Raw genomic sequence first — 27,088 nt, 5'->3', positions numbered from 1 at the left:
TACAGCTCCTCCGGAGAGAAGGTCCTCATCACCTCCTATTTAGGGGGCTTGGAAGATCACCTGGACGCACAGTACAGCAAGTCTGATTGGCTGCAGACAACCCAGCTGGAGTACACTGCAGAGGGAAATCACACGTGAGTCTCTCCAGAGGCTGGATTCCTTTTTCGTCATTTATCCTGGTGTCATCTTCCTGAAGTCCCGAGTTTTAGTCCCTTCAGGCACTGTGTCACGGTCTCAGTGCCTAGACTGCTTTGTTCATGCTAGTGTGACGCCCCCATCTCACCCCATTTCTCCAGTCTCAAGATTGTTGCAAGCATCATGGGAGTTTCTTGAAAGTCGATATGTGGTTCCCACGGCCTCGGAGCAGGCAGGGGAGCTGGCATCACTGCCCTGATGGTGAGAGCTCTATCACGTGGCCTCCCACCTTCAAGACCTTACACCAATTTTCAGGAGAGAAAGAAAGGCCACTTCCATAAAGAACCACGCTCAGTTAATTGATGCTCTGGCTGGTTCCTGGGTGAATTCTGTAAGTGCAGCCGACTTGGGCCGGGGGCCAGGATGAAGAGATGTCGCCCACTTGATTTTCCAAAGCCTCAAACAGACTTGCAGATATTCTCCAGGCATTTTTGTTTTAAGGCTGGGTGGGAAAAGGGAGAGAAGGAACTCATGGGGCTGAGAAGGAAATGCTACAGAGACATAAACTCTAGCAGCACCAGCGATGGTTCAGGCCCTTCCAGAGGGCAAGTGTGTGGCCGTGCAAGACAGGGAGTTACTCAGAGTCAATATCAGAGAAACAGGAACTTGTGCAAGACTCCCTTGTTAGTCAGCAGAAAAGTCAAATGGGGAGCAACGCTCATTTCTCCAGTCTGTGTTCAGCGATGCTTTTCTAACACCCAGCTGTACCAACCTCATCTCCCCAGTTTGAGAAGGGTCTCATCACCTCCTATTTAGGGGGCTTGGAAGACTTACCTGGATGCACAGTGATCTAAACTATCACTAAACTCATTATCATGTCGCTCAGGAACTGTCATATGACGTTCGCGTGGAGATTTTCATGTGGCCAGGACCAAAGAAGGGTTATTCAATAAGTAATCTGCAAGATTTCCCCTTCCCTCTCTCCATAACGGGTAAAGGGATTTCTATCTTTGGCTACTGAGCCCGTCCAACCCCCCCCCCCAAATGCTTGGTTTTTATGAGGAAGAATAAAGCTGATGGAAAGAAAAGACAGGACACATGGGGGGATGGATTTGTATAAGAAACAAGGATGCTGTGTTTGAGAGAGAAGACAGCAAGAGGCAAAAGGAAACAAAACTCACCACAGAAGGGAGACGAAAGCAAAGAGAGAGCCAGAAAGCTTGATTTTTGGAGAGTTATTGGGTGATATGTTGGAAAACAAAGCCTCAAGAGAGGTTTTGAGATGGTAGCTTGGGGCAAGAAGTGGGAGGGAAAGGCGGGGCAAGAAGAATAAGGAGTTTCTAGGCAGTGTTGTCACGCATCCCATGTGATGTTCTGTAAGAGCTCTAAGGGAGCTGGGGGGCTGGGGGGCCGAGCTAGTCTTTCGTTTGATTGTTGTAACATAAGCTCATTGCCATATGAGCACCCACTTATATCTGGGTTACATGAAGAAGGGGTTTTTCCAGAGTTCAACTGAATCCTGTGGTTTTTAAAAGCCAGAGTCCCTTGAGCAGACAGTTCAGGATGATGGCACTATAAAATGGTCAAACTATTGGTTTTGGGGACAGACAAGACCGGTCACTTTTGTAAGCAGGAATAGAAGAAAAAACAAAGACATGTGGCATCCCTGAGAATAAACTGGGCTCAGATGTCAGGAGGACAAGGAGAGGTACTGGGCACCCTACCACCAGCACCTCAAGCTGCCTTCTTTTTCTTGAATTATTTGTATACATTGTGCTTTGGTCTAGAATTTGAGTGTTTACCTTGTGATCGTCTTCTGTTTCATTTGTTTTTGTCTTTTGCACTCAGGTGGGGACTCAGAGAGGATAAGAAACTTGCCCAAGAACACACAGAAAGGAACAGTGCTTGGTTGGGCTGACTCCCACTTTTTTTTCAAACTGTTAGGAGAAGGGAAATCAGAAATACCCTAGACCCTTTTTGGGTAGGGTTAATGATCACTAGATGAGCTCTCCATCCTCCTGCTGACCCCATGCAAAGGCAGGAACATCGCTCAGAGTTCTAGACACTTTTCATAGCAAGCAATTTACAACATAGTTAAGCTGCATACTTACTGTGTGAACGGGACACCCTTTTCACCCTCTGGCAGATGTATGTTGCATTCTTAAGAAACCAGGAATAGTATTCAAGACAGTACCTAAAGGTTTCAATTAAAGTTGAGAGCAATTATTAGTCTTTGTGGCTATTGGACAACAACCATAATGTGAAAAAAAAAAGTCATAATGGCTAATTATTCACAGCAAAGTATGCCCTCCCCATCTTTCTAGGGTGTGGGAGGAGAGACAGAGAATGAGGCTGAGTAGGAAAAAGCTTAGATGTTAGAGTCAGAAAGACTTATTTTTAGTCATACCATCATTACTTACTAGGATGTGTGATTTCAGGTTGACTACTCAATTCTCCGGACCTTGGTTTTCTCATATACAAACAAAAGGTAATAATAGAATCTACACTCACAGGGTGTCCTGAGGATGCCAGGTGAAAATGTTTGGGAAGTTCCGGACAACGCCAGGCTTACCATAGGCGCTCGATTAATGATGAAGTTCATTTATGTATTTTTGTGTGTGAGGTGGAGTTAGAGGGCAGTGCTGTCCTAGTTAACACTGCAGCAAATACTTTGCAAAATCATATCCTGCCCTTGGCTGGTGGCTGCAGGGACTGCTTCAAAGAGCTTTGATGAAAGGCCCTTCCTAGTGATCACACCGTTAGGAAGAAGAGTTTCCAGTGCAGGCTGTGTCCCTGGCTCGACGTCGGACTCTGGGACTCTGCTTCCCTTTCCATCCTTCACCTGATACATGAGGAGCTTGCGCTAAACATTCCCTAATTTCTCCTCCATCTCTATCATTCTGTGATTCTAGCATATTCTGGGGAGCAACTAATGGCTCCTGTAAAGCTAGCTGGAAAGATATCCCAAGCTCTGTTACCTTCAGTTTACAGGACACTGTAAAACTGAGGAAACTGAGGCACAGAGATGTTGCTGCTGGAACTCTTGAGGAAAAGTCAAAACTCATTTTCAAGAGCTAAGCAGGTGCCGCAAAGGGCCAGGTTTTCCTGACTCAGGACAGAGGTCAGAGACAGTGGCCTCCCATCTTTGCGTAGCCACGTGGAACTCTCCGTGGTCCGAGGACGTTCCAGACTGCCTCTCACTCTCCTTCTCTGCACATGCTGTTCCTTTCGCTGGAGTAGCCTCTCCCACCTTCTGCCTAGACGACTCCTATTCCTCCACAAGCCCTCTTAGTTATTGCCCCTCGGGCCCCAACGCCCGTATTCAGGGTCTGCTGTAGTACATGTCAGACTGCTTTGTGATTTGTCTCTTCACACAGCCAACTTCCCCACTAAACCAGGGTTTTTTTAATCGCAGAGGCTGCGTATTCAACAAGCACACTGAGCAAAGCCAGCCTCTCGCGCTGTTTTTCTCAGCCTGTACTCAGTGCTTCCTATGCGATTATAGGACAAGTCACTATAGGTTGAAACCCAGGGGAAGGAAGGGATAAGCTCAGGTTTACAGATGCTTCCTCATTTCTCCAAATTTAAACTCAAAACTTTTTCCTACAAACTTCTGCCTTCCTCACTGTCCTTCCAGCCAATATGCCATATGGATTTTTCAAATGTGATTTTTTTTTTTTTGCCAAGGGGATAAGATTGATGGATTTTGCCTGTGTACGTGACTTGATTCTGTCACTTACCACATCATATTTTAATTAGGGTTTATGACCATTTTCTCTTCCCAACTATGAAATCCTCAGTTTCTGAGTCCACTTCTGAGTCATCTCTATATAGAGCAGGCTCAGCTCAGTGCAAAACTGATCCATAGCAGAGACTTGACACGTGTTGTTGATTTAAAGAGCGAGGTACAGGAACAAGGATCTACCAGTGGGCAGATTCGGTAAGAAAGTATTGTTGCCAAAGTTTTCTCTTCTTTCTCATCAGCCTGTGCGGTGGAGCCTCCACCATGCTTGCTAACGCCTTTGGGTCTTCACATCTTGCATAAGTAGAGGAGGCATCCGCACTGATTGAGGGATCCAAGTCCAGGGCCAGAAAGGGGTGATGGAAAAAGGCTGCAGATCTGACCTTGGGGCTCAGAGCCAGTGGATAATGGAGATTTGAAAAACTGAATGATCTCATAAGCAGATTTTGAAAATAACATTAAAGATCTGAGAGACTGGCCTCACATCATTGGAGTAGAAATATTTATATATGTTGTTTGGCTCTGGGTTTACAGCCAAGGATAAATCCCAGAAGGAAGGCCAGCGCGTCAGCATTCCAGGCCAGGAAAATGCCCATACCTAGTCCTTCTTAATATAAGATGGGATCTGCCTTCTAATTTTCCTTTTGCAACTTTCTCACTGGGTCAGTAAATGACTGCTAGGGATTTATGAAAGAACTGGCATTTAGGTAGCCATGACCTCTGATTATTATCTTCTAGCGAATCTTGCCAGACTGAGGACACTGGGGTTCAAGGACCACTCAAAGTCCTCTGCAAACATTTCAGCAGATGTGACACAACTCAACTTGACAACACTTGACTTGACTCCACTGACTATGTCATGGCCTGATCTTGGCTCTACTGACCCAGAAATGAATGAGGTCCCACCTGGCTCTCAAGGGGTGACAGAATAGTAGAGGATTCACTGGAGTGTCCATTCCATGAGGTACCCCTGTCACCTGTGAGTGGATTACTTAATGTCTGACCACTTAGTGGCCTGCAGAGAAGCCACACAGAATAAGAAGACTATAAATACTGGTCCAGGTCACCTCACAGCCTCCATCCTGGGGTCTCTCTTCTGGCTCATGCAGAGGCATTGCTGGAAAAAGCGGCACAGCTCCATCAGGCAAGGGTTGAGCTCCTGGATGGCCAGTGTGAGAGGAGTAGCTGTCATGGCCCCATCCCTGAGGCTCGGCTCAGGACACCCTAGAAGATGCAATCCCAGACCATTCACTTCAATAAGGATTTAGCAAGCATCATCCCTTTGACAGGGACTGTGCTAGGTGAATACAGTCTCACCCCGACCTCAGGTAGCTCTAGACCAACAGGTAAACATGGCGTTGTTTCACATGGTCAGGTAAAGCTGCTGTGAGAGTTCCCAGGGACAGGTGGAGAAGGGTGGGGATCTAGTTCCTGGAGGAAATCAGAGATGGTCTCACTATAACAGAAGAACCAATCTGACTCCATACTGGATCTATTTATTCCTTTAGTTCTAACCCTTGTGCTCTGCTGTTTGTGCTGAGTCATGCTGGCTACATGGCTTTGTAAAAGAATGTTGCCTAAAAGAATGTTGCCTAAAGCCTGAAATACACAGGATAGCCCATTCTCAAGGCTTGGCCTATAAAAGTATAATATCTTTCATTCAAAGAGAGATAAAAAGTTACAGAACAGAAAATAACAATTGTCTTGTTGGAGGTTTACAGGAACATCATGACCTGACCCACGTGGACAGCTGCAAGAACAAAGGATTCTGGCAGCAAGAAGTTTGCAACAACCAACCACACCAAGAGTTTATTGCTGTAGGATATCAGTTAGAAAATTCACTTCAAATTCTTTTGACTGACTATATAAATCCCAGCCACAAAGCCTTTCTCAGTCCTTGGAAAATATCAGTCCTTTCCTGCCTCAGTGCCTTTCCATTAGCTGTGCCTCTGCGTGGAATGCGTATTTAGAGGCAAACCTTGTTCAGATGCCAGATTCTCAATTAATAAACTCCTCTTGAATGATCTTCCCCAGATAGAAGTCATCTCCTCCTCTCTAGATGCACATGGAATTTACTGCTTTTTCTCTTAAGAACCTTACCACTTCCTTCTTAAATTGCAATTTTTTGTACATACGGAGAAACTTGGAGAGGTAACATAAAGGAGTGGAATAAACACAGGCCTTGGAATTAGATCTTGGCTCAAAACTTAGTCACTTTTTATCTGTAGGACTCACTAAAATGGCTGAATGAAGATAACATTGCCTTCCCTGCAGAAATATTGTGAAGAAAAAGTAGGCATAGCACAGTATCTGGCCCACAGTAGAAGCTTAATAAATATTTATTGGGTGAGTAAGTGAATGTCATAGTGGTGGCATAAATTTCTGGGGATGGGCAGAATCATTTACTGGAAGATGCCAGAACCCCTTCATTTTATACTTGTATTTCTCATTAGGTGGATGGATAGATGGATAGATGGATGGATGGATGGATGGGTGGATGGATGGACAGAGCTATATAGGAAGACGCAGATGCAGATATAGACATGGACACAGACAGATATAGTCAACTTGCTTTCTAAAACTCAGTCTGACAGCTGCCCCCATCTGCACCACTCATGTGTTTTTTTAGAACCTGGAGGAAAAAACGGCTGTAATTTCCTCCAGTAGCACAATCATGTCTTTGTGTCTGAAAGGCCCATTCACCATTCACTGCCAGTTGAGAGGGAGGCTGAGGCAGATTGTAGGGGATGTGAAAAAGGAGACGGTGCAGGCTCCAGCAACTTAATAATGCCCTGTTGACATATGCCTTGATGGTCCAGGAATATTCCAGAAACTAGTATAGAAAGGCATCCAGGACCGGGAGGGGCCTGAGGACTCAAACGGCTTTGAAGGACTTACTTTGTACCAATTTCTTTCTTACGGAAACTGGCTCCACAGACAAAAGGGCAGTGGGATGTCCAAACGCTGGAAAAATGCTGCGTAAACCACAGAAACTCCAAGTCCTGAGCCTCCGTCAGGTGCAAGGCCAGGAGATGGTTTCCGCTAGAATTCCGTAATAGTTCAGTGCTCAGGGATGTCCTTCCAAACAGAGCAAAACTAAATGACACCCAGGGGGTGGGAATTTTGGAGCCGTCCTTCACTCCTGCCTCTCCTGCTAACATCACGCTCATCATAAGAACAGCTTCCATTCGCAAAGTGCGCAGAACACGCTCAATGGGCGTTCATTCAATAAAAGTGGATTGAATTAACTTATATGGTGTGCTCCAGTTCCAAATCACTGCCACACACATTACTTACCTAATGCAAAACCCTGCAGGAAAAAAAAGACATTTTTAGTGCCCACAATAATTGTCATTATTCTTGCTTTACCACCAAGGAAATTGAATTCTGGAATTCAAGGCCACCTCACCAGTAAACAGTAGAGCTAGGACTTAATCTCAGCAGTCTGGATCTAAATTTACCAAACAAACCTCTTTTTATTATACTGCATAACCTTGTCCAAAGCAGACACAAACCATGGGAGGGACGGGGTGCCGGCACGTACTTGAAACCTGGTGGGGTCCTGGGACCACAGCTGGCGCTTCTCCAGGGGTAAAGGGCCACCCGGCAGGGACATCACCTGCAAGGGCAATGATGGCCTCGCAAAGGTCCAAATGACATGGACTTGGGTTATACACACAAGCAGAGAATCACAACATCTTAAAGGTAAAGAGTCTGAGAAATCTATTGGACAATTGTAGCCAAGAAAGAGGGAGTGGCTCTATGCAAAGTTATGGGGGCATTTAATAGCCCAGCCTGGCAGTTCTCCTGCCTCTTCTGTTAGAACCAAGAAAGTACAATAACAAGCTTAGTCTGCCCAAGCTGCCCCGCTCCCATCGCGTCCTGGCCCTGAAGCTGTGTTTCCCGCCCTGGGGAGTGGGTTTCCCTTTCTGGGGGCACGTGCTTACCTGTCTGTGGATATCTGGGGGCCGGAGCCTTGGTAGGACGCGGAGTCTGTGTGCCAGGGGTGGGTGTGTCTGGGATGGGAGAAGAGAGAGGTGAGCTTGAGCATCTTCTGAGGATGCGCGAGCAGGAGAAGAGCCCCCCGCTGCCAGTCCTGCCCGGTTCATCCACTGCTGCTCATCGAGCCAGGTACCTGGCAGGGCGCTGAGGATGCGGAAATGAGTAAGAAATAGAGCTCACAATGGAGGCTCTGCCAATGTCGAGGAGGAAACGGGCAAGTCCCTCGGTAACTGTGATCCAGTGTGTTGGGGCCATTGGAAACCAGCTGACGCTGGCATGACACGACGGAGCCACACGGGAGAGCAGTGGTGATGCACGGGCCATGTCCAAGCACGGCGCTCCCGGGCGAAGGGGACACGAGGTGCTCTTCCTCCAGCTGAGTCCGGCGCGCACACTCACCCCACCCCAGGAACGTCCAATCCCGCGATAGAGCGGGCTCAGCTCAACAGCTCTTTTGATCCTGTCCATAAAGTCCTGAGTTAAGGGCCACTTTGGGGAGTGATCGTGATGTCAAGATTCACGCCTCTGGCAAGACCAGCAAAGCAGCCTTCTTATAGGGAATGAGGGGGAGGAGGATGAAGCGGGCCATTCGCTCGTGTGGTCAAGTGGAAGGAAAGGGGTGAGGCTGGGGTGCACTGTGACACAGGGGTGGGGGCTGAGGCAGGTGACATCTTCCCTGGGACAGAAGAAGCACAGCTGTCAGTGAGGGGAACCAGCCTTCCAGGCAGAGGAAAGAGCTTCAGCAAAGATGCCGAGAAGTGAGTGGAAGGCAGTCTGCTGTGGCTGGAGCCTGGAGGATGAGGTGGGGGGCGGGGGGCGGTCTCAGAGCCTGGGCTTGAGGGCACGGTGCTGCAATCCGCTTGGTCTCTATCAGGCTCCTCTGCTAGGCTGGTGGGTGAGACAACGTTACACCAAACTGCCTCAGCAGCAGAGGCGAGCAGCCTGATGCATTTACGGCTGACTGTATGCAGGAGGCCCAGCTCCAGGCGGCAACTTTGTCATTTTCTCAGAGTGGGTCAGCCTCCTCTTTGGATTCAGACACTGAGGGGAGCCCCTGAACACAGATGGCACTGTTCTGTCTTAGAACAGATGCTTTGTTTCTATGCAGTTCTGGAAACTGAGCAGCCTTGACTACACCCCAAACACAGCACGGGCTTGTCTGCAGTGGCTAGTCACACTTTAACTAAAGGACTGCAGAATTACGGAGGATTAGAGCTGCAAGGGGCCAAAAGTAAAAGGCTGGTCTCTGGGGGATGTAGGGTTTGCCACAACCCTTCCTACGGTGTCTCCAGAGGCTGCCGCTCTGCTGCCGCTGTGGGCGCAGTGGGACAGGGTGGTGGCCGTTGCCGTTGACTGAGTGGTTCCAAGGTGCCGCATGTTGAGCTGCACACCTGACAGCCATCACCTCGCTGAATCATCACAGCCACTCGGAAAAGTTGACATCGCCTCCCTCATTTCGAAGATGAGAAAACCGGGACTCAGAAATCAAAAGAACCACCTAAGGAGACAGCGAGGGTGGAGTCAAGACTCCGCCCTACTGTGTCTGAAATAAAGCCCAGCGCGCAAAGCCTCAGGGCCCGCTGACTGCTGCTGGGCCACTGGCCAAACCCAAGGGTGTGTCAGCCTTTCTTTTTCCCTATGCAGTAATGCCACGTGTTTCTCTGAGTAAAGCCATCAGTTTGCACTCCCAGATCTGTTTGTGCAAGTGAGATTTTGAGCACAAAGTCAAGACTTAACATTTCCCTTTAAAATTCATTTGCTTCTTGCCCTCTATTTCTTAAGGAATTCAGGCAACTCAATCAGCTGTCACTGAAGGCCTGCTGTGTTTCATGGGAACTGGAGATTACAGACACAGGTCTAAAGCGAGCACAGGCCGAAAGGGAGGAAGGTCAAGTTCATGGACCCTAACAGCACAGCAGTGATGACAGTTACCATCCACTGAACACAGAAGCACAGAGGAAGGGCCTCTGGCTGCAGAGACCAGAGGCAAAGATTTTAAAAACACACAAACCATTTTTGTCTGATTATAGGAGTTGAAAATATGCAAAATTTATGACACTCAAGTGAAGAAAAAAATCAAAACCCTACGTACTCCCCAGATAGAGTCAAGGTTAACACGTTGTGAATTTCTCTCAGTCTTATTTTATTTTTTATTTTTGTGTTTGTGCCTATTTATCATACACACGCACATGGATACACACATAAGTCCACACACAAACACAAAATTGGAATCACACTTGACAATTTTCCAAGTGCCTTTCAGAGCGCAGGCCTCCCTCATACTATATGATGACATTTTAATGTGTATATCAGTATATTTCCATATGTAATTAATGGAGGTGGGAGTGAGCATCCTCTCTTACCTGAGGTCAGGCTGGTCCAGGATGGGCTGTCAGGTGCGGCTACTGTCCTAGCAGGAGACCAGGAAAGGTTCCTTGTGCTCATGGCCTCCTCGGACTCTGCAGATGCTGGTGTGGACGAAAGGGTTTCCCAGGGAGGCCCTCCAGGGGTTTTCTCCCTGGTGACCTGAGCCCGGAGCACAGGCAGTGTGGAAGCCCATGCCTGCCTGTGGGCTGTCACCCTGGGAGTTCCGGCCACCTTCCCGGTAGCTGCACAAGTGACAATAACAGGGCACGCACCTGCTTGACCACTTTGACTCAGATGTAAAATTTACAAGACACTGAAATATAATCAAAGGGTACATGCAATGCACACACATAATACAGATAATCCAGGGACTTAAACTCTACCCTGAACTGGAATCAGTGGACCGAACTCAACTTTGTTTCCCTAACCACCAATTAAAAAACATTCTCCGAATTCGGAGGACACTCACCAATCAGCTAGGGTGTGTGTTTGGGGGATGGTAGACTCTGTCAAATTTAAGAAGTATGTTTCTAATCATGTGACATAGTGGAAAGGTTACAGGGTTAAAGGTGAAGAGAACTGGAGGTGCAAATTCCGCTCCCACCTCCTCCATGCTGTGAACTTCAGGGCAAGTTACTGAACTCTTTTTAGCTTTACCATTAAAAGGAAGGAGATGATGATGGTGGTGGTGGTGATGAGGATGATGGTGTCTGCCCTACAATTCCACAGGATGGGAATTAAGACAAGTCTTCCCTCATTGGTCTTTTTAAACAATTATCAGACACTTTCACTTGTTCATTCTCATGGTAGGAATTAAATTTCTTTTTCAAAACTAATCCTCTGGGAGGATTTTAAGTCTATACGTTAAGTTGGAACAGTCGTCATCTCTAGAATACTCACATTTCTCATTCAGAGCACGGTGCATCACTTTATTTATTTGAATGTGCGTTTATTATTCTCATTCAAGTTTTGCAGTTTTTCTTATATAAAACTCGCACTTTCCCTGTTCGGGTGATAGCTAGGTACTTCATGATTTTTCTGGCCACTAGCAATTACATCTTTTTTTCATTTTATACTGGAAAGCTTTCTAGCTTTACAGTTACGATGATGCTGGATATATTACCAAACCCTTTTCTTGTTAGTGAAGCTGATTACTTCTCCTCATGCTTGTCTCCCTGCCTGCCTGACTTTTATCAGTTCTTAACCTCCTCAGGGGAGCCCCCTGTCTGGGCTCTCCAGGGCAATAACTCTGTGTAAACTGGATCATAATGATCAGTTTACTTGTCTACGTCTCTCCCTTAGATCTGTGAGTTCAGGAAGGAAAGGGAACTTTGATAGAGCTGTGTTTTTTATTTTAACAGCTAGCCTGGGATCTGGTATTAAACGCATGTTTTGATGAATGAATGAATGAGTGAATGAATGAATGAATTCTGATGACTCTGTCCATTGTTGGAACTCACTGAGATGTAACTGACTTTTAATGAAAGACTTATCACAGCTGTATCTTATTTCCAAATAGGATAAGCACGCCCTTTACATCCAGTGACAACACCACGGATCGTCTCCACAAAAATGATGGGAAAAGAGGAACTTCTCAGCATGTCATCGGCAGCCGTTTTTCACACTGGCATTAAGTCATTAACACATTCTTGGCATCATTATCCAGCCAGCTACACATTAATCTAACCTCGCCAGAAGATGTTGACTTCATTTCACCATTTACTGTGAACTTCAGGACAGATACTGCTAACTGCTTTGCTGAAATAAAAATACCTAATATTACAATATACTACAATTATATAAGATGTTATCATTGGGGGATGCTGGCTGAAGGGTACCAGAGAAATTCTGTATTATTTTTGCAGCTTCTTGTGAGTTTTAAAAGTATTTCAAAATTTATCAAAATAAACATTAGAAAGACTTTATGCCAGTGACATTTGCTGCCTTTGCTTATATGTATCGAACCCGTACTGGCTCACATCAATCTCCTACTTAAGGGATGCTGAAGAAGGAAGAGGCTGGTGGAGAAGGGATAAGGGAAGGATTCCACGTATGTATCTGGTCTGAAAGGAACTGGAGAGGGCAACAGGACAGGGGAGGAAAGGGTGAGAAACCTTACCCAAGGCTGGGAGGGTGGAGGAGGCACTGCCGGGGGTGGCCGTGGCTCTGGTCGTGGCTCTGGTGAGAAGCTCAGGAAGCCCGTCCGTGTTCACGGTCTGCCCTCCCTCTGAAGGAGGAGTTGTCTCTGTTCTGGAAGAGGTTCTCGGAGCAGACACTCCAGTGCTCTGGGGTCCATGCAGGGGGCTTGTCCCTGGTAGTGTCTGTGGGCTGGTGGGTGTGAGCTGTGAAGTCCCGGCCATGCCCCTGGTAGCTGCACATTTGAGGAGACAGGCAACGGCAGCTTTACTTTGCCTGGCACTGTGGACACACAGAACTGTCGAGCCACTGAAAGGTCATCAGACAGCAACGATACAGAATGCAGAGATTCAAATCTTAATCCGAATGACACCTTATATCCCAAGAGAAGGGTTTCTCCTTGAATGACAAATTTAGCTAAAATATCCATCTTTGAAAATGCCGTGTGAAAAAGCACTGTGCACACAGTGCAAAGCTGTCAGACCAAAAGCATCAGACACCTGACGTGTTTCCTGAATGGAACCTGAATCCCGTCAGAGTCCTTGCCCACTTGGCAGCTCTCAGCCCCTCCACGGCTCTGGAACTGTCCCTGGAAGAGGCATTAGGTTTGCTCATATGCCCTGCGGGTACAACTAGGGACCAGAGGTGAAATTTGGAGGAATTAAGGGCTGCCAGAAGCTGCCAGGCAGACAGACCCCCACAGAGACAGCAGGAAGGCTTAATTCAGAAGGAGAATTAATGGGTATGCACAAGACTAAGGACTTCGGACCCTCTGCTGCTGACTTGGGAGTTCTGAGCAGTGAAGAGACATAACCCAATCACATTATCACTCTTATGGCAAAGGATGGACATTGTGGAGAAATTAGAGGCAGGGTCAAAGGAGATTCATTTGGAGACTATTCCAGTAAAGGTAGATGACGAAGACTTGATCTAAGATAATCATAGAAGCAGCAGGTGATCTTGGAAGAGCAGCCAGAGTCCAGAAAATTTATTCAGCTAGAAATGACAGTTGAGTGTAGGGGAGAAAGACGGCTTTAAGGTGGTTCTAAACATACCACCTGGTGCTAGAGAAAAGGCAGGAAGATGGGTGGGTGTGTGCATGGAGGGGAGGAGGATGGTTGGGTAGCGCCTGGGTATCACAGAGGACCAATGTCTACAACAGGGTCACAAATTGAAATACCTACCAAAGCCAGGTAGTTAATATGAGGGGAAAAGGTGCAAGGCAATAGGGAGCAGTGAGGACTATGGAAAAGAGGAGAAAGGTGTCTTTCTTAATGCGGAGGATGGGGGCAGCAGCTGCTCAACTCCAGTTGCTTGTTGCCATGGGTAAGGGGGAGGATTCAGGGCTGCCAGATGTTTTGCAAAAAAAAAAAAAAAAAAAAAAAAAAAAATCTAGAAATGCAAAAAAGGTTTTTAAATGATGAAATCCTCTGATTTTAACACAGTACAGCTAAATAAACACCTGAGGACAGCATTCAGTGTTCAGCTTGCTGGCTGGGACCCTGGTCTGGAGACTGTATAGTAGGAGTTTGGGAGGTTTACACTCACCCAGAACACCAGGCATGCTGCTGGTAAATGTGTAATTGATAACGGGAGATTTTTCTGCCATCTCCCAGAAGTCAGAAAAATTCCTTCCTGCAAAAACCATGCCGAGAGTCAAATCTTGGGCTCACCTGCCGGAGGTTTGTGTTTAATTCTCAGCTCAGAGAGCTTGTCAAAGAATGGCTGATGGTTCACCTGACTTTCCCGTCATCACACAGATGAAGATGCAGTCGGATTCATTCATCTGACTCACTGTAAGACAGACCGGTACATAACGGGACTTAGCAATGGGTCTGGAGCTGTTAAGCCTTTCGTTGAAATGAAAATTAAGCAGGAAACCTCTAGCTCAGATGCTACAGGAAAATAAGGCTCACTGTTTATTTAGGAGCTCTGATTTTCAGGCAGCCCTGATTTTCTGGTTGGTTTTTTTTTTTTTTTTTTTTTTTTTTTTTGAAGAGCAGGGGTGCAGTATAATGTAACGCTAAGGGCAAAGCCTCTGGGGTCAGCTGCCAGGATTACAACGTTAGCTCTGCCACTAATTAGTTAAGTGAATATACATGAACTGCTTGACTCCTCTAGGAGCTCACTTGCTTTAAAACAGGGAAAGTTCAAATCCCATAGTCCCTTATTTGCCCTTTCCAAATCCCCAAATCTCTGTAAGATGGAAGGCTTTGTGTGAGTTTGATATCAAAACTCATTTGGTGGCAAAGCATGGCTTTGTCAATCCCTCTTTAGTGTAGAGAGTCGCCCATTTTGCCAAATGCCTATGAATGTGTTTGGTACGTAGCAGGCTGTCCTGGGTGCTGCTGGAGGCATTATGTTATGTGTGGTGCAGACACCCTGTTAGACCTTCAAAAGTGAAAACTTCTGAGTTCCTAAACACTCTTGTCCCTGAAGATGCTGCCTGAAGGACCGTGGACATGTGGTTGGACACCCCTGGTGGATGGCTCCGACGATCCAGTGAGATAATGTGTGTGAAACTCTAAGTATGGTGCCTGGCAAATAGAAGAGCTCAGTAAGTAGTCATGATAATAATAACGGTTATTGTTAACGTGGTCCTATTATTATATGTGTCAGCGTAGTGACCAAGAGCATGGGCTTCGGGGAAGCTATAGCTCAGTGGTAAAGCACATGCTTAGCACGTATGAGGTCCTGGGTTCCATCCCCAGTACTTCCATTAAAATAAATAAATAAATGTAATCTTCCCCCCAACAAAAGAGCGTGGACTTCAGAGCCAGATCACCTGGGTTAGAATTCTATCTCTGCAGAATGATTTGGGCAAGTGGGTCCACCTCTCACGTGTAAAGTGGGGATAAATATGGTAGCTACCCCATAGGGTTGCAGTGAGGGTCCAATGAAGGAATCCATGGAAAGCCCTTAGAAGAGCCCTGGGCACCTAATGATATTTATTATTTTTTTTTTCTTCTTCCCCCACTGCTTCTATAGCAGTAGTTGCTCCGTAGTACAGAGCACCATTTTTCTGATGAGACCATGTATTAGGCCATTGACTAGATCTGCGCTTTTCAAAGTTAAGTCCCCAGGGGAGGGTGAACTGGCTCAGGGTTATATGAAGCCACCTTATAAATGAGGCATTTCTTTCTCAACTGTATGTCAGACATGAGTTTAGGCTCCACACAGACCTAAATATGAATTCTGAACCAACCTTGAGCAAAATATTCAGCCTCGTTGAATCTCAGTTTTCCTATCTTTAAAATGGGAGTATAGTTGTCCAACAGAACTTTTTTTTTGAGTTTGCTTCTTCTCCCCGAACTTTGAGCCTTGGATTTTTTCTCCAGTTTTTTGGACCCCAGGACTAGTTCTGATGGGAAGATGGAACCTTCAAATACCAGTGGCTGACACGGGACCACACTGATTGTCTACATAAAACTTACACTGAAGTTCCTGGCAGCCTGGCCTATGGTAGGGGTTCGGGTTGGGGTGTTTACTAGGTTTATGTTCCATGATGAATGCCAAGTCTCAAATTCACAAGCATTTTCAAGATGAGCACACCTGAAAGAATGGAGGTCGACTTAAAAATCTCTGTGAGGTAGCTGGTAGAATTTCCAATGACGTCCACCAGGAGGGCTGTGAAGTCTGCAAGACAGATTGGAGAGGTTTAAATTTCTGAGACTTGGTTTAGATTTCAGAAACTTGAGGGGAAGAGAATATTGTATTTGGATTTTTCAGAGTAGATTTGACAAGTCTGACTTAGTTCAGTGTATTGAAGAATATTAACAGTCATAAAAAGAATTATTTAAAAAAATTTAATTTCAGGCAAGCAGAAAACTTTTGGTTCCATCATTATAATCCCCTTTCTCCTCCCCCTCTGATCCTCCTCTGCCAGCACAAAGAGCTGTGCGAGTCTGTACCGTTGAGTAACAGTTTTTCTGATTGGTTTTTGCCCTGTTATTTCATCTAATTGCTTCAGGATACCAAATCCATCAGACAGGAAGCAACCCTGCGGGCATGGGGTGTAAATTTTCATAATTTCAGATTTTCAAATTGATACCAAACTTAGTGATGGGTGATAAATTATGTACTATCAAGGAGACAAGGGCTCTATACAAAATAGAACCAGCAACCTTTCTGCCTGCGTCCCATGCCAAGAAGGCTGATGGGAGGAGATTGGGATAACCTTATATTTCAAGCTATAATGTTTTTGAGAACATTCTCTCTAGGCAAGTCTTTTGAACAAGGCTTGACACGGTGGGTGCCACTGACCAATGAAAGTTCCTAATACACTTCTTACCCAAACAGCTGCTGCCTCCTCTGCTGTTCACTTATGGTTTTACAGGCCCCAGCAAGTTCTTGGCTTCTAAAGCAAGGGGTATGTATTCTAGGAGCCCCAAACAGTGACTTTCTAAAGAAGAAGTCTCTGAGGTCCCTTGGGTAGTTCCCATCAATGTATAAATGCCTCTTTTACTCAGTAATGGGATCATGAGCTGGGGTGGGGGGTAAGCTGACTTGAAAATATAGAACCCAGAGAGGCATGAAAATGTGACAACCAGTGGATGTACAACATGGGAGACAAATAGGAGGTGGGCACCATTCTACGTGAGGCACCATCTTACACCTGTGTGGACGCATGGTTTCTCCTAGAGGGGAATGTGGCAGTGCACCTGTGCAGGTGTGCACACCTGGCCACACAGAAGGTAGGCAAACTTGGGCATCCTTCTCTACATCTCCAAGACAGATCTGTTCCTAGTCATGTTATGGAGACTGAGGAAGAACAGTATTTCATTTCTTATGCCATCTCTTTTCTTTCTAATTCTCAAAAGTCTCCTTTGTTTATTAATTCATTCATCTAATAAATACTCACTGAGTGTTTGCAGTGTGCCAGACACATGTTAGGCACTGGAGGACTGTGTCAGACAACATCTCTGCCCACCAGAGACTGAGATTAGTAGGAGAGAAAGACGCATAAACAGACCAAAAAATCACAATCCACAATTGCAATCCACTAGTAATACTGCATAGAAGCTATGAGCATGGTTCTGGAGCCCCAACACCAAGGATGGAGTCCAGATTCTGCCCAAGTTTCAGAGAGATGATGGAGAGTCCCCAAGGTCCCAGAGCATGTGGCACAGCTGCCATTTGAGCTGAGATCTGCCTTGTGCTAAAGCTCCTATTCGTGCCTAAATTCCCACCTCTGCTCTTACTCAACGTGTTTTTGTTAATTCTACCTTTAAAACTGCCTTCACAGTCTGGTCTGCTTGGAAGAAAATCAGTTTTCAATATCTCAAAGATATTCTTTGTTTTACTGAAAATTTGAGTAATCTTATTTACTAGCAACACTTAGAGATGAATGATTTCTGACTACTTTCATATATAAATAGAAAGTAAGAGAAAAAGCCCTTTTTGTCTATCTTACTGGTAATGATTTACAAATGTACTTAGTACGCAGTGTTGGCAAGGGTGTGGAAAAACACATGCTTTCAAACATTATTGATAAGAATGTAAACTTACGCATGATTTCTAGAGGAAATTTTAGCAGTTTGAATCATCACAAAACTGTCTTCCTGTCAGACAACAATTCTATTTTGAGGACTTTATCCTATACTGATAATTTGGCAAACAGTCCAAACGATTGTACACAAGCACTCATCATAGCATTGTTGATAATTGTTTAAAAAACAGTTTCCATAGAAGGAGATAAATTAAATAAATTATGGTACATTCTTTCAATTAATACTATGAATTCATATGAAGGATGAAGCCTATTTATATTCATTGGAATGCAATTTTTTTAAGACATGCTGATTAGTTCAGAGGTGGGTTATAAAACTTCATGGAAAACATGGTAGACACTGATGACTGTCTCTCAATTTCCATCGTCTCATTTTCCTCCAGGAAGAGAATGTGAAATTTCAGTTGGGCACATGGTGGTTTAACATAATTGAAAGTTACATGTTCAGGCCTGCTTTGCAGGTGGGTGTGGCCAAATGACTCAATTCTGGGCAACGGAAGTTTCTCTAGTGAATGGGCATGCCTTCCGATTCCTTTCTCCCCTTCCTTGTAGCTGGGATGTGGTGTGGTCACAAATCACCCTGGACTATGAGAACAAGGGCCAAAACTTGCGGAAGGCAGAGCAAAAAGCTAGAAGGAGCCTGGGCTCCTAAACCATGAACCCATCAGAGCAGCCCTGGACTGTGTGGCCCAGACTGTCACACATGAAAACTTTCCCTTCCATAAGCCACCTTACTTTGGGGTCTTTTGTTATAAGAGCCTACCTTGTATTCTAAGGAGAATTTTACAGTAGATGGGTAGGTGGATGGAGTAGGTAGGCGGGAAGGAGAGGTAGGTTGGAGAGGTGGCTAAGACGGATGGGTTAGAGAGAGGTGGCTTAGACCCCCTTGGGTGATGGGATGACCTGTGGACGTTGGGATATCAATTTCTGATTTTTGGATTATACTTTCCATATTGTATGGCATTTTAACATCACCTTATATTATTTTTTTAATCAAGGAAATTTAAGCTATTCTTATTAAGCAAAAACACCCTCGAAGGAAGGCTATATGTTAGAGTTGAGAATATTCAAAAGAAAATGATCCAGGTCTGAAGATTATCCACGAATACACATCCCTCCCCAAAGATTTCGAACAATGGCAAGATGTTGGTCTAAGTGGCCCCAGGTAGCGACCTGAGGGGAATCGGCATCAGGCACTCCGTGGAAGTCGCCGCGGCTTACCACGGGAGCAAGGTGCTGTTTTATTAGTAGTAATCAGCCCTGGATCAATTCTTTTTAAATAAGCATTTCACATGTGCAGAAATACACTTTGGCTCACCAAACAGAATCACAGAATTTCCCAGCCGATGTGACTCCACTTTGTAAATTTTATTTTTATCATTCATACCATCGGGGCAGGGACCCAATGCCTGCACTAAACTTGGCCCCCAGCAGGGGCTAATGACATAGTGAGAAAGATGCAATCATGAAGAACTTTTTCCCTCCCAAGTGTAATTTGCGGACAAAGCTCAGAGGGTGAGTTAAATAAGACGATGGTACTTATTGCAGGGCCTGGCAGCCAGTACTCGTTAACAATGACCATTATTCTCTTTAAAACGTTCACAACGTTGGTCCAGAAATCCCACCTTGGGGAATCTATCCTCAAAAAGTAATCTAAAACAGGGAAAAGTTTCATGCACAAAGATATCCAATACAGGATTTTTTTATCTTAAGAAAAACCCAGACTCCACCCCAAAATTCAACAGCATACTAGCTAAGAAAATGCTCACATTCATAGGTTATGTAACTATCACACATATTTGCAAAGAGTTTGTCATATCATGGAAAATATTTTTAATATTAGGTTAAGTTGGGGAAAAAAAGCAGGAGGCTTTTCATCCTTCAGTCTTTGTTCTCTTATAGTCTATTCTTTAACAAGCAGCCAAAAGGATCCTTTTAAAATGTAAATTAGATCACGTCACTTCTCTGTGTGGATAATCAAAATGGCTTTTTTAAAATTTAGAGTAAAAATTGAAATCCTTGTGGCAGATTATAAACTTCTACGTGATCTGCAGCACCCTTCCTGCCTTGCCCTTACAATTCTGAGCTCATTTCCCAGGACTTTCTGACTTAGCTCACCTGTTCCAGCCACACTGGGCTCTCCAGTCCTCACTTTGTTTCCTGGGCTTTTGCCTGGAACACTCTGTCCCCAGGTATCATCCATATCATCACTATGTCTCTCCACTGCCTACAGGGTGCCCCTCAACCCTCACCTCTTTAGAGGGGGTTTCCCTGACCACCCTGCACACAGCAGCCATCCCCACCATCACTTCCCTCCTCACCCCGTCCCCTGCTTCATTGTTCTCATGGTCACACTATTAGCCAACCTACCGTGTGTTTTCAGTTTATTCCTGCACCCCCTTCCTACAGAATCTAAGTTCATGAGAGCAGGGGGCATGTCCACTTCACTCAGGGTGGTGCCCTCACACCTAGAAGGGTGTCTTTCTAATAGCATGTGCTCAATAAAGAACTGTTGAATGGTTACGTTAGTAGGGAGAGAGTAATTTTCATTTTTACTTTTCAGGATTCTCTAAAAATGAGGAACATGTCGTACCCTTAATTTTTAACTATAAAAGTAATACATGAATACACTGTTATTGAAAAAAAATCAGATAATACAAAGTCCCCTTAATCAACACTCTTTTTTTTCAAACATAGACTCCAATCTTCTTCTCAGCGTTAATCACCAGTCCGGTGTTCAGATACATCAATATTTTTTTACCAATGATATTTTATTCCATTTACTTACTTTGGAACTCTCTAGCTAATATTTCCGTACACAGGCCGCATCTAGCCATGTGCATGCATTTATGTACTGTCTACGACTGCTCTCCAAAGTTTGGTGACACAGTAGACTGTTCAACCATTTTCCTAATGATGAATATTCAGACTGTTCTCAGATTTTGCTCTTAAAACAATGCTACATTTTGTTCTTGCCCCTTTGTGCAGACATAACTATTTCTCTAGAGTGAAATAAAAGACAAGAAAAGAATTTTCTGGGACAATGAAAGTGCACATATTCAAGCATAACGGATATCACTGTGTTTCCCCATCTTAGCCTGTGGGCCTCATGGTGAGTTCCACCCACCTGATAAGTCATTGGTCCCGTTGTTTAAGCAGTAGCAGTACCGCGCGGGGAATCGGGCCAGGTCCACAGGCCTCAGGTGAGAAACTAAGAAGGGAAACGAACCACATGGCATCCCTGACACACAGCCCGGCCCTGCCAGCCCACGGCCTGGCATCATCACCACCAAGAAGAGCCACAGCACTCACTGTTGTAAATGGCCACCGCGAACTTGTGGAAGGCGAAGGAGCTGTAGGAAGTGATACTCAGCAAGGAGAAGAACTTCGTGCTCTCTGCCAAAGAAAGCGAGACAAAGAGACAGCAAATGCCTACTAAACAACAGTAAAGGAACAGCCGTAGAAATGAGTAAACTGATACTAGAAATTAATAATGCAATAAACACGTGAAAGTAACAAATAATTAAAATGGAGAAGAATAAACAAGATCAAATCAAAGCAAACCAAAAAAGTGCAGTACATGTCCCTTGGCTGTATTTCCTGATCTGTCCTTCAGCTCTAGAGATTGTTTAATAATGCAGTTGGGGTTAGAAACGCCTGCGCAGGCCCCGTGTGAGGAACGCGGCTTGCTCTCAGACTGTCGGCGGACCTCCTGCTTCACATGGGGGTTTTCCATCTCACCGTGAGCTAAGTAGGGCCCAGTCCTCCGCTCTGAGCACGGAGGAGCTGACCCACACAGACCAGGCGCGTCTTGCCCAGGCCACCAGGAGTCCAGCAGTGAAGCAGGAACGAGACAAAAATGGACCCAGATCGTGCTTTTGAAAGAAGCGGTCACCTTTTAAAGCTCTACTCAGCATCCCGTTCACCAGCTCTGTCAGATTAAGTGCAGACAGATCAACCGACCTCGCAGGCAGCTCTGGAAGAGATTCAAAGATAATGTCCTTGGTGGGCCTTTCTCGGCAACCGAAAAAAGTTCCTCACTTCCAGCATTCAGGCAGCTGTGCCTCCTCTCTTTGGACATTTATTGAACTTACACCCTGTACCCAGCACGAGGAGTTGGAAGATAAAAGGCAGTTCCTGTCCTTAGGAAGTGACAACCAATGGCACATACCGTGACAAGTAGGTAGAAGTCCCGGTGAAACACAAGGAGCACTTACTTTAGGGAATATTTCCTCTCTGCATTTGGAGGGAGTAGAGGTTGGTGGAAGATGCTCATATGTAATTTATAAGCCCTAGGAAATCACAGACGTTCTTGATGCGCTGGGTAATATAAATGATGGTGCCGTCTCACAGAGGAGCTCAGCTCCTGGCTGGCCACTGGCATCCCCGGAAAGATTTTTCTTTCAATTCCACAATTCTGATGTTTGGGCTCTGTCCTTAGAGATTCGGGTTTAATAGGTCTGGGAGGGGTCCCAGACATCAGCACCTAAATCAATCAGTCAGCCAATGGCCCAGATATTGTTAGCTTGCAGCCAAGTGGAGGGCCGCTGCTGGATTAAAATCTGCCCATCTCCCAGCTTTTCCCTGAAGATTTGGAAACAACGGTTGACAAGGAGGAAACAGTGCTTGATGTTACTCTTTGTATTTTTGCAAACATTGTCCTTTTCAACTCTTACCTAATGTTGGGATAATTGTGGATAAAGCAATCTGAGGACTGGGGAGATGCGGTTGCCCTGCTGTGGGGGTCGGGAATGGAGGTCCAGAGGGGTGGGAGAAGTTGCCTCAGGAGCCCAGGCCACCCATGGAGCACTGGGGGGGGTGTGTGTGAAGTGGGTGGTAGTCACCTGTGGTGCCCAGAAAAGCGACCCCCTTTTCTCTCTTCTCTTCTCCTCTAAGGCTAGACACTGGGAAGAGAAATGACTTCAGGAGAGAAATGGAGACTTCAGCCCCAGCCCCACACTCCTAGAGAGGCCTTGGAGGCCCATATTATGGCTGCCCTCTGCCTTAGTGATGTGCATCACTGGGGGCACTGCAAAAAGGCAGGCCCTGGATCCCTCCCTCGGGGATTCTAGTCCCTTTGGGCTGGGCATGGTCTGAAAGTCCACAGTTTAATAAACAGACAAGGTGATTTCCATGCAGGGGGTCTAGGCCACCCCTTCTCTTTACTGGGTTTGGAAACCAAGGCTCAGGGAGAAGAAACTTGCACAACTGACCCTCGCTAATGAAGGGTCAGAACCTACTTCCAAAACATCAGGTCACTTGCCTACTCAGCCAGTTTCATGCCACCAAAGAAGAAAATGTCAAAGGAAATCTTGAAATGCCAAAGGCGTTCATTCATTCTTCACTCATTCAGTACATACTCACCTAGGGCCAAGCAGCGTGCTAGGTGTCGGGCATAAAGAGGTCAGTGGGAAAGGACAGGGTCTCCACCTCCACAGAGCCACTGCCTGCGGCTCAGAGGGACGAGGAGATTCACGTGTAATCCCACGTGAGGAGTGCCAAACAGGGAGCAGCAGGATGCTGTGAGCGCCTCTCTCAGAGAGCCCAACCTGGTCCGGGGGATGGAGGAAGTGACATAAAGCCGAGACCAGAAAGATCAGCTGTTTGGGATTAGATGTCATTTAATCATACTGCATTGTTATATTATTGTTGTAATGATGACTTTTCCATGTCGTATTCCACTGGAGAAGGGCTTTATGTCCATTTTATACATGAAAAAACCAAGGCACAGAGAGGCTGAAAACGAGTTATACTATTAGAGATTAAGCCAGATTTAGGGCTGGTCTTGTTACCTGTTGCACCAAGGAAAGCCTCATCATTTTCCTTCTTAACTTCTTTATTTCCAGACACTGAAACAAAAGTTTTTATGAATAAAATAGTATTGTGGAAGCACAGCCTCACACAATTTATAACATCCTTAAAAGTCATCTTGTCCAACACCCCCGCTGAAAGATGCGGAAATCGAGGCCCAGAGATGTTAAGGGATGTACCTAAATCCCACATCTGGCTAGTGGCCCTGTTTCTCCCTCCCCCGGCTCCTGGCAACCACCTTTCTTCTCTCTGCCTCTGTGAATTTGACTATTTTAGGTTCTGCAAAGAAGAGGCATCATGTAGTATTCATCCTTCTTGACTGGCTGATCTTACTTAGCATAATGTCCTCTAGGTTTATTCATGTTGTTGCAAATGGCAGGATTTCCTTCTATTTTAAGGCCATATAATATTCCATTATGTATATATACTGCATTTTCTCTTTCCATTCACCTGCGGATGGACACTTAGGTGGTTCCCTCTGCTTTTCATGTGCTCTGTTGGAACTTAGGCCCAGTTTGGCCTTTCACCGATGATCAGGCTTTTTGGTTCAGTATCAGAGCTTTGGGGTTAGAGGTGGGCAAAGATGATGACTCTCCTCAACTAGCACACGGAACTGGAGGTGGGGGTTTATGCTACAACTAAACAAAGTCTGAGACAGACACTTATTACCAAGCAGGCCAGAAGCTGTCAAGCAAGCCGACCTCTGGCTTAGGAGAGTCGAGCTGTCTCCCTGAGGTGGCCTGAGGGTCACTCTGCGGGAACAGGAGCAGCCGCAGCAAGATCTGTGGGAGGCACCTTAACCTCTCCTGCTACCTGACCTGGCAGCAGAGCCTTCCATGCAGGTGAGGGGCCAGGGTCACCTGGGCTCTGGATTCCCAGGCCTCAAGGATGCTATAGGTTTCTGGGCTGGCAGGATTCCTACACCTGTCGAGTCAGAACGATGAGGCCTGGGCTGCGATCTTCCTAAACAAGAACTTTTCTTGAGTACTGCTCCTTGCACGAGGAAAAATGATTTCTACCACTTCTTTTTATAATTGCACACCCGTGGGTGGATTTTGATAACGATATTGGAAACGTGAACGAGACACTCCTGAAGCAGGGATTTCTGAATAGGATGCTGTGTAAAGGCATTTTAAATAAATTGCTGGGCAGATAACATAAAGCTGTTGTTCCCTTTTGGGATCAAAAGACTACATGGTAGTATCTCTAAGACAGACAGTATCGGCTCTCTTCATACTTAGCTATGTTCAGATTTTATTACCCTTTATCCTTTATGAGCACCTGCGAAGCAGAAATTGTTGCTTCCATTTCAAGAGAAAATTTAAGGCCCCAATAGGGGAAATATTTATTGAAAATTACATTGCTTATAGACAAGAAATTGATGCGATTGGTGTCCCCTGGGGAAGCGAAGTGGTTGACTGGGGGAACAGTTAACTTTTATACACTTTTGTACCTTTTGTATTTTGAACTATGTAAATGTACTAACTAATTAAAAGTAAATAAAAAATTTTAAATAAAGAGCAATTCCCACTCCCGCCCCCTTCCCCAAATTCAAAAGTGTTCAAAAACTTATCCTGCTTGTTTGCCAAAGATTTAGGGACAGAAACACAGCTCCCCCGACTCTGATGTGTCCTTTGTGTTGCCATACCCTCACTGTCTTGCTTCACAACCAATATCAAACCATCCAAAAATAAAAAGTCAAAAAAAGGTGGAATTATGACAGAGGTGGTGCTGGCAAATAACAGTATCTCCCATTATGAAATCTTCTGTTGCTGATAGAATGTCACAGTCCTTGCGGATTTAACCAGATCATGGGAACTGAGGTGTACCGTGAACCCATAAAGCATCGAGCAGCTCACGGGCACTATTACTACGACTGCCAGAGCCTGAGATACAGATACAATCTCCACCTTACAGACAAAGGGAGGTTCAGAGGAGCCAAGGAATTTGCCCCAGACAGAGTGAGCCAGGGAGGACCCCCTGCCCATTTACCTGTTGTAGGTAGGAAGGTCATGGCATTTTCCTTCTTGGCTTCTCCTTTAAAGGCAGACACTACAGTGAAAAAAACTCTCATCAGAGAAATGATAACCCAGACATAACAGCAGAGAAAATTTAATCCAAAATAATCCTTTTAAAGGTGGGAAAATTATGATCTGGACTTGCTTAAAATCTGACGTGTGGTTTGTTCATTCATTCAATCACTTAGTCATCAAATATTTATTGACTAACTATAGTAACACTAATAATTGATGGTCTTATTACAGAGCTAGACTTGAATAGGCATTGTCTAGGTTAGATGCTGGGGTAGCATGATGAACAGATGGATGCAAATTCCATCTGCATGGAACTTACAGTCTAGTTGGGAAGGCAGACATGCAGGAAACAAAGGCTCATGGATATTTTTACAAACAATGTTAGATGCTTTGAAGGACATTTTCGATGTATGTAACAGGGAGCCTGATCTAATCTCAGTGATACGAAAACCGTCCCTGGGAGGTGTCATTCAGCAGAGATCTGAAAGATGAGTAGTATTTGAGGAGGATATAACTGGCCGAGGGATTATTCGGTGTATAGATAACAGTGTGTGCCCAGGGTCGAAGATGGGTGTGAGTATTACTTTAAGAACTGAAAGAGTGGGGGAGGGTATAGCTCAAGTGGTAGAGCACATGCTTAGTACGCATGAGGTCCTAGGTTCAATCCCCAGCACCTCCTCTAAAAAAAAAAATAATAATAAATAAACCCAATTACTTCCCCCCAGGACCGAAAAAAAAAAGAACTGAAAGAAGGCCAACATCATGGAGCATAATGGATGAAGGAGATGGGGGATTGTAGGAGCTGCAGGTGCCACGGGGGGCTGGGCCACGTAGTGTTACATGACTTGGGATAGTGTCCCAAGAGAAGCAGTGAGTCACTGAATACTTCTTGGGAGGAGGAGGGAGAAATGAGGGAGGAGCTTGGAAGAGGACTTCATGAAATTATGGAAAGATGGCCCAGGCTGGTGAGCGGAGAACGGATCACAGAAGACAGGAGGAGAAAGCTCTCCTGGTGCTCCAGCGAAGAGAAGACCGCAGTGTGGACAAGGGAGGTAACGGTGGAAGTGCAGGTAATTCTGCGGCCAAATGGGACTCAAATGCAAAAAGTCAAGTGACAGAACCAGAGAAGGGAACTTACTGTTGCCATTTCAATCAGACTCATTTAGGGTTCGGGTTCTGAGCTGAAACGCTGGCTGCTACAATTCTCTAAAGCGCAACGAATACCTAAACTTAGTATAGAGAACAGACGCTTCTTGTACTCCGACCAGACCCACCTGTGTTCCAAAGGGACAGGACACACGCAAGGCCGACGCACAGCCTCGCCGGAGGACCACGTAGCAGGAAGCCCGGCAT

The 27,088-nt window shown here is 45.5% G+C and overlaps 1 protein-coding gene across 1 annotated transcript; it reads right to left on the bottom strand.

Annotated features, from left to right (window-relative positions):
• Positions 1–580: 580 nt before the first annotated feature.
• HHLA1 (HHLA1 neighbor of OC90) lies at positions 581–27,088 on the bottom strand. The gene is made up of 16 exons (XM_010988794.2): positions 27,010–27,088; positions 25,695–25,754; positions 22,736–22,795; positions 21,787–21,867; positions 21,204–21,287; positions 21,019–21,102; positions 15,935–16,018; positions 14,120–14,176; positions 13,925–14,017; positions 12,366–12,617; positions 10,243–10,488; positions 7,825–7,893; positions 7,422–7,496; positions 4,945–5,101; positions 2,247–2,329; positions 581–637 (listed from the first exon to the last, which is right to left on the bottom strand). The coding sequence occupies exons 1-16, from the start codon at positions 27,086–27,088 to the stop codon at positions 594–596; spliced, it is 1,608 nt and encodes a 535-aa protein (XP_010987096.1). The 3' UTR covers positions 581–593.

The sequence above is a fragment of the Camelus dromedarius genome, chromosome 20 (assembly GCF_036321535.1).
Source record: "Camelus dromedarius isolate mCamDro1 chromosome 20, mCamDro1.pat, whole genome shotgun sequence".
NCBI lineage: Eukaryota > Metazoa > Chordata > Mammalia > Artiodactyla > Camelidae > Camelus > Camelus dromedarius.
This window is presented reverse-complemented; position numbering and strand designations above follow the sequence as displayed.

What these genes read in the sequence shown, in the direction of transcription:
- HHLA1 (XM_010988794.2), bottom strand. Translation starts at nt 27,088, where the DNA reads ATGCCGGGCTTCCTGCTACGTGGTCCTCCGGCGAGGCTGTGCGTCGGC. An exon ending in GACCTTCCTACCTACAACAG is followed by an intron (nt 22,796 to 25,694) that starts GTAAATGGGCAG and finishes TTCTCTTCCCAG; the next exon opens with TGTCTAGCCTTAGAGGAGAA. An exon ending in CGCTTTTCTGGGCACCACAG is followed by an intron (nt 21,868 to 22,735) that starts GTGACTACCACC and finishes AATCTCTTCCAG; the next exon opens with AGCTGCCTGCGAGGTCGGTT.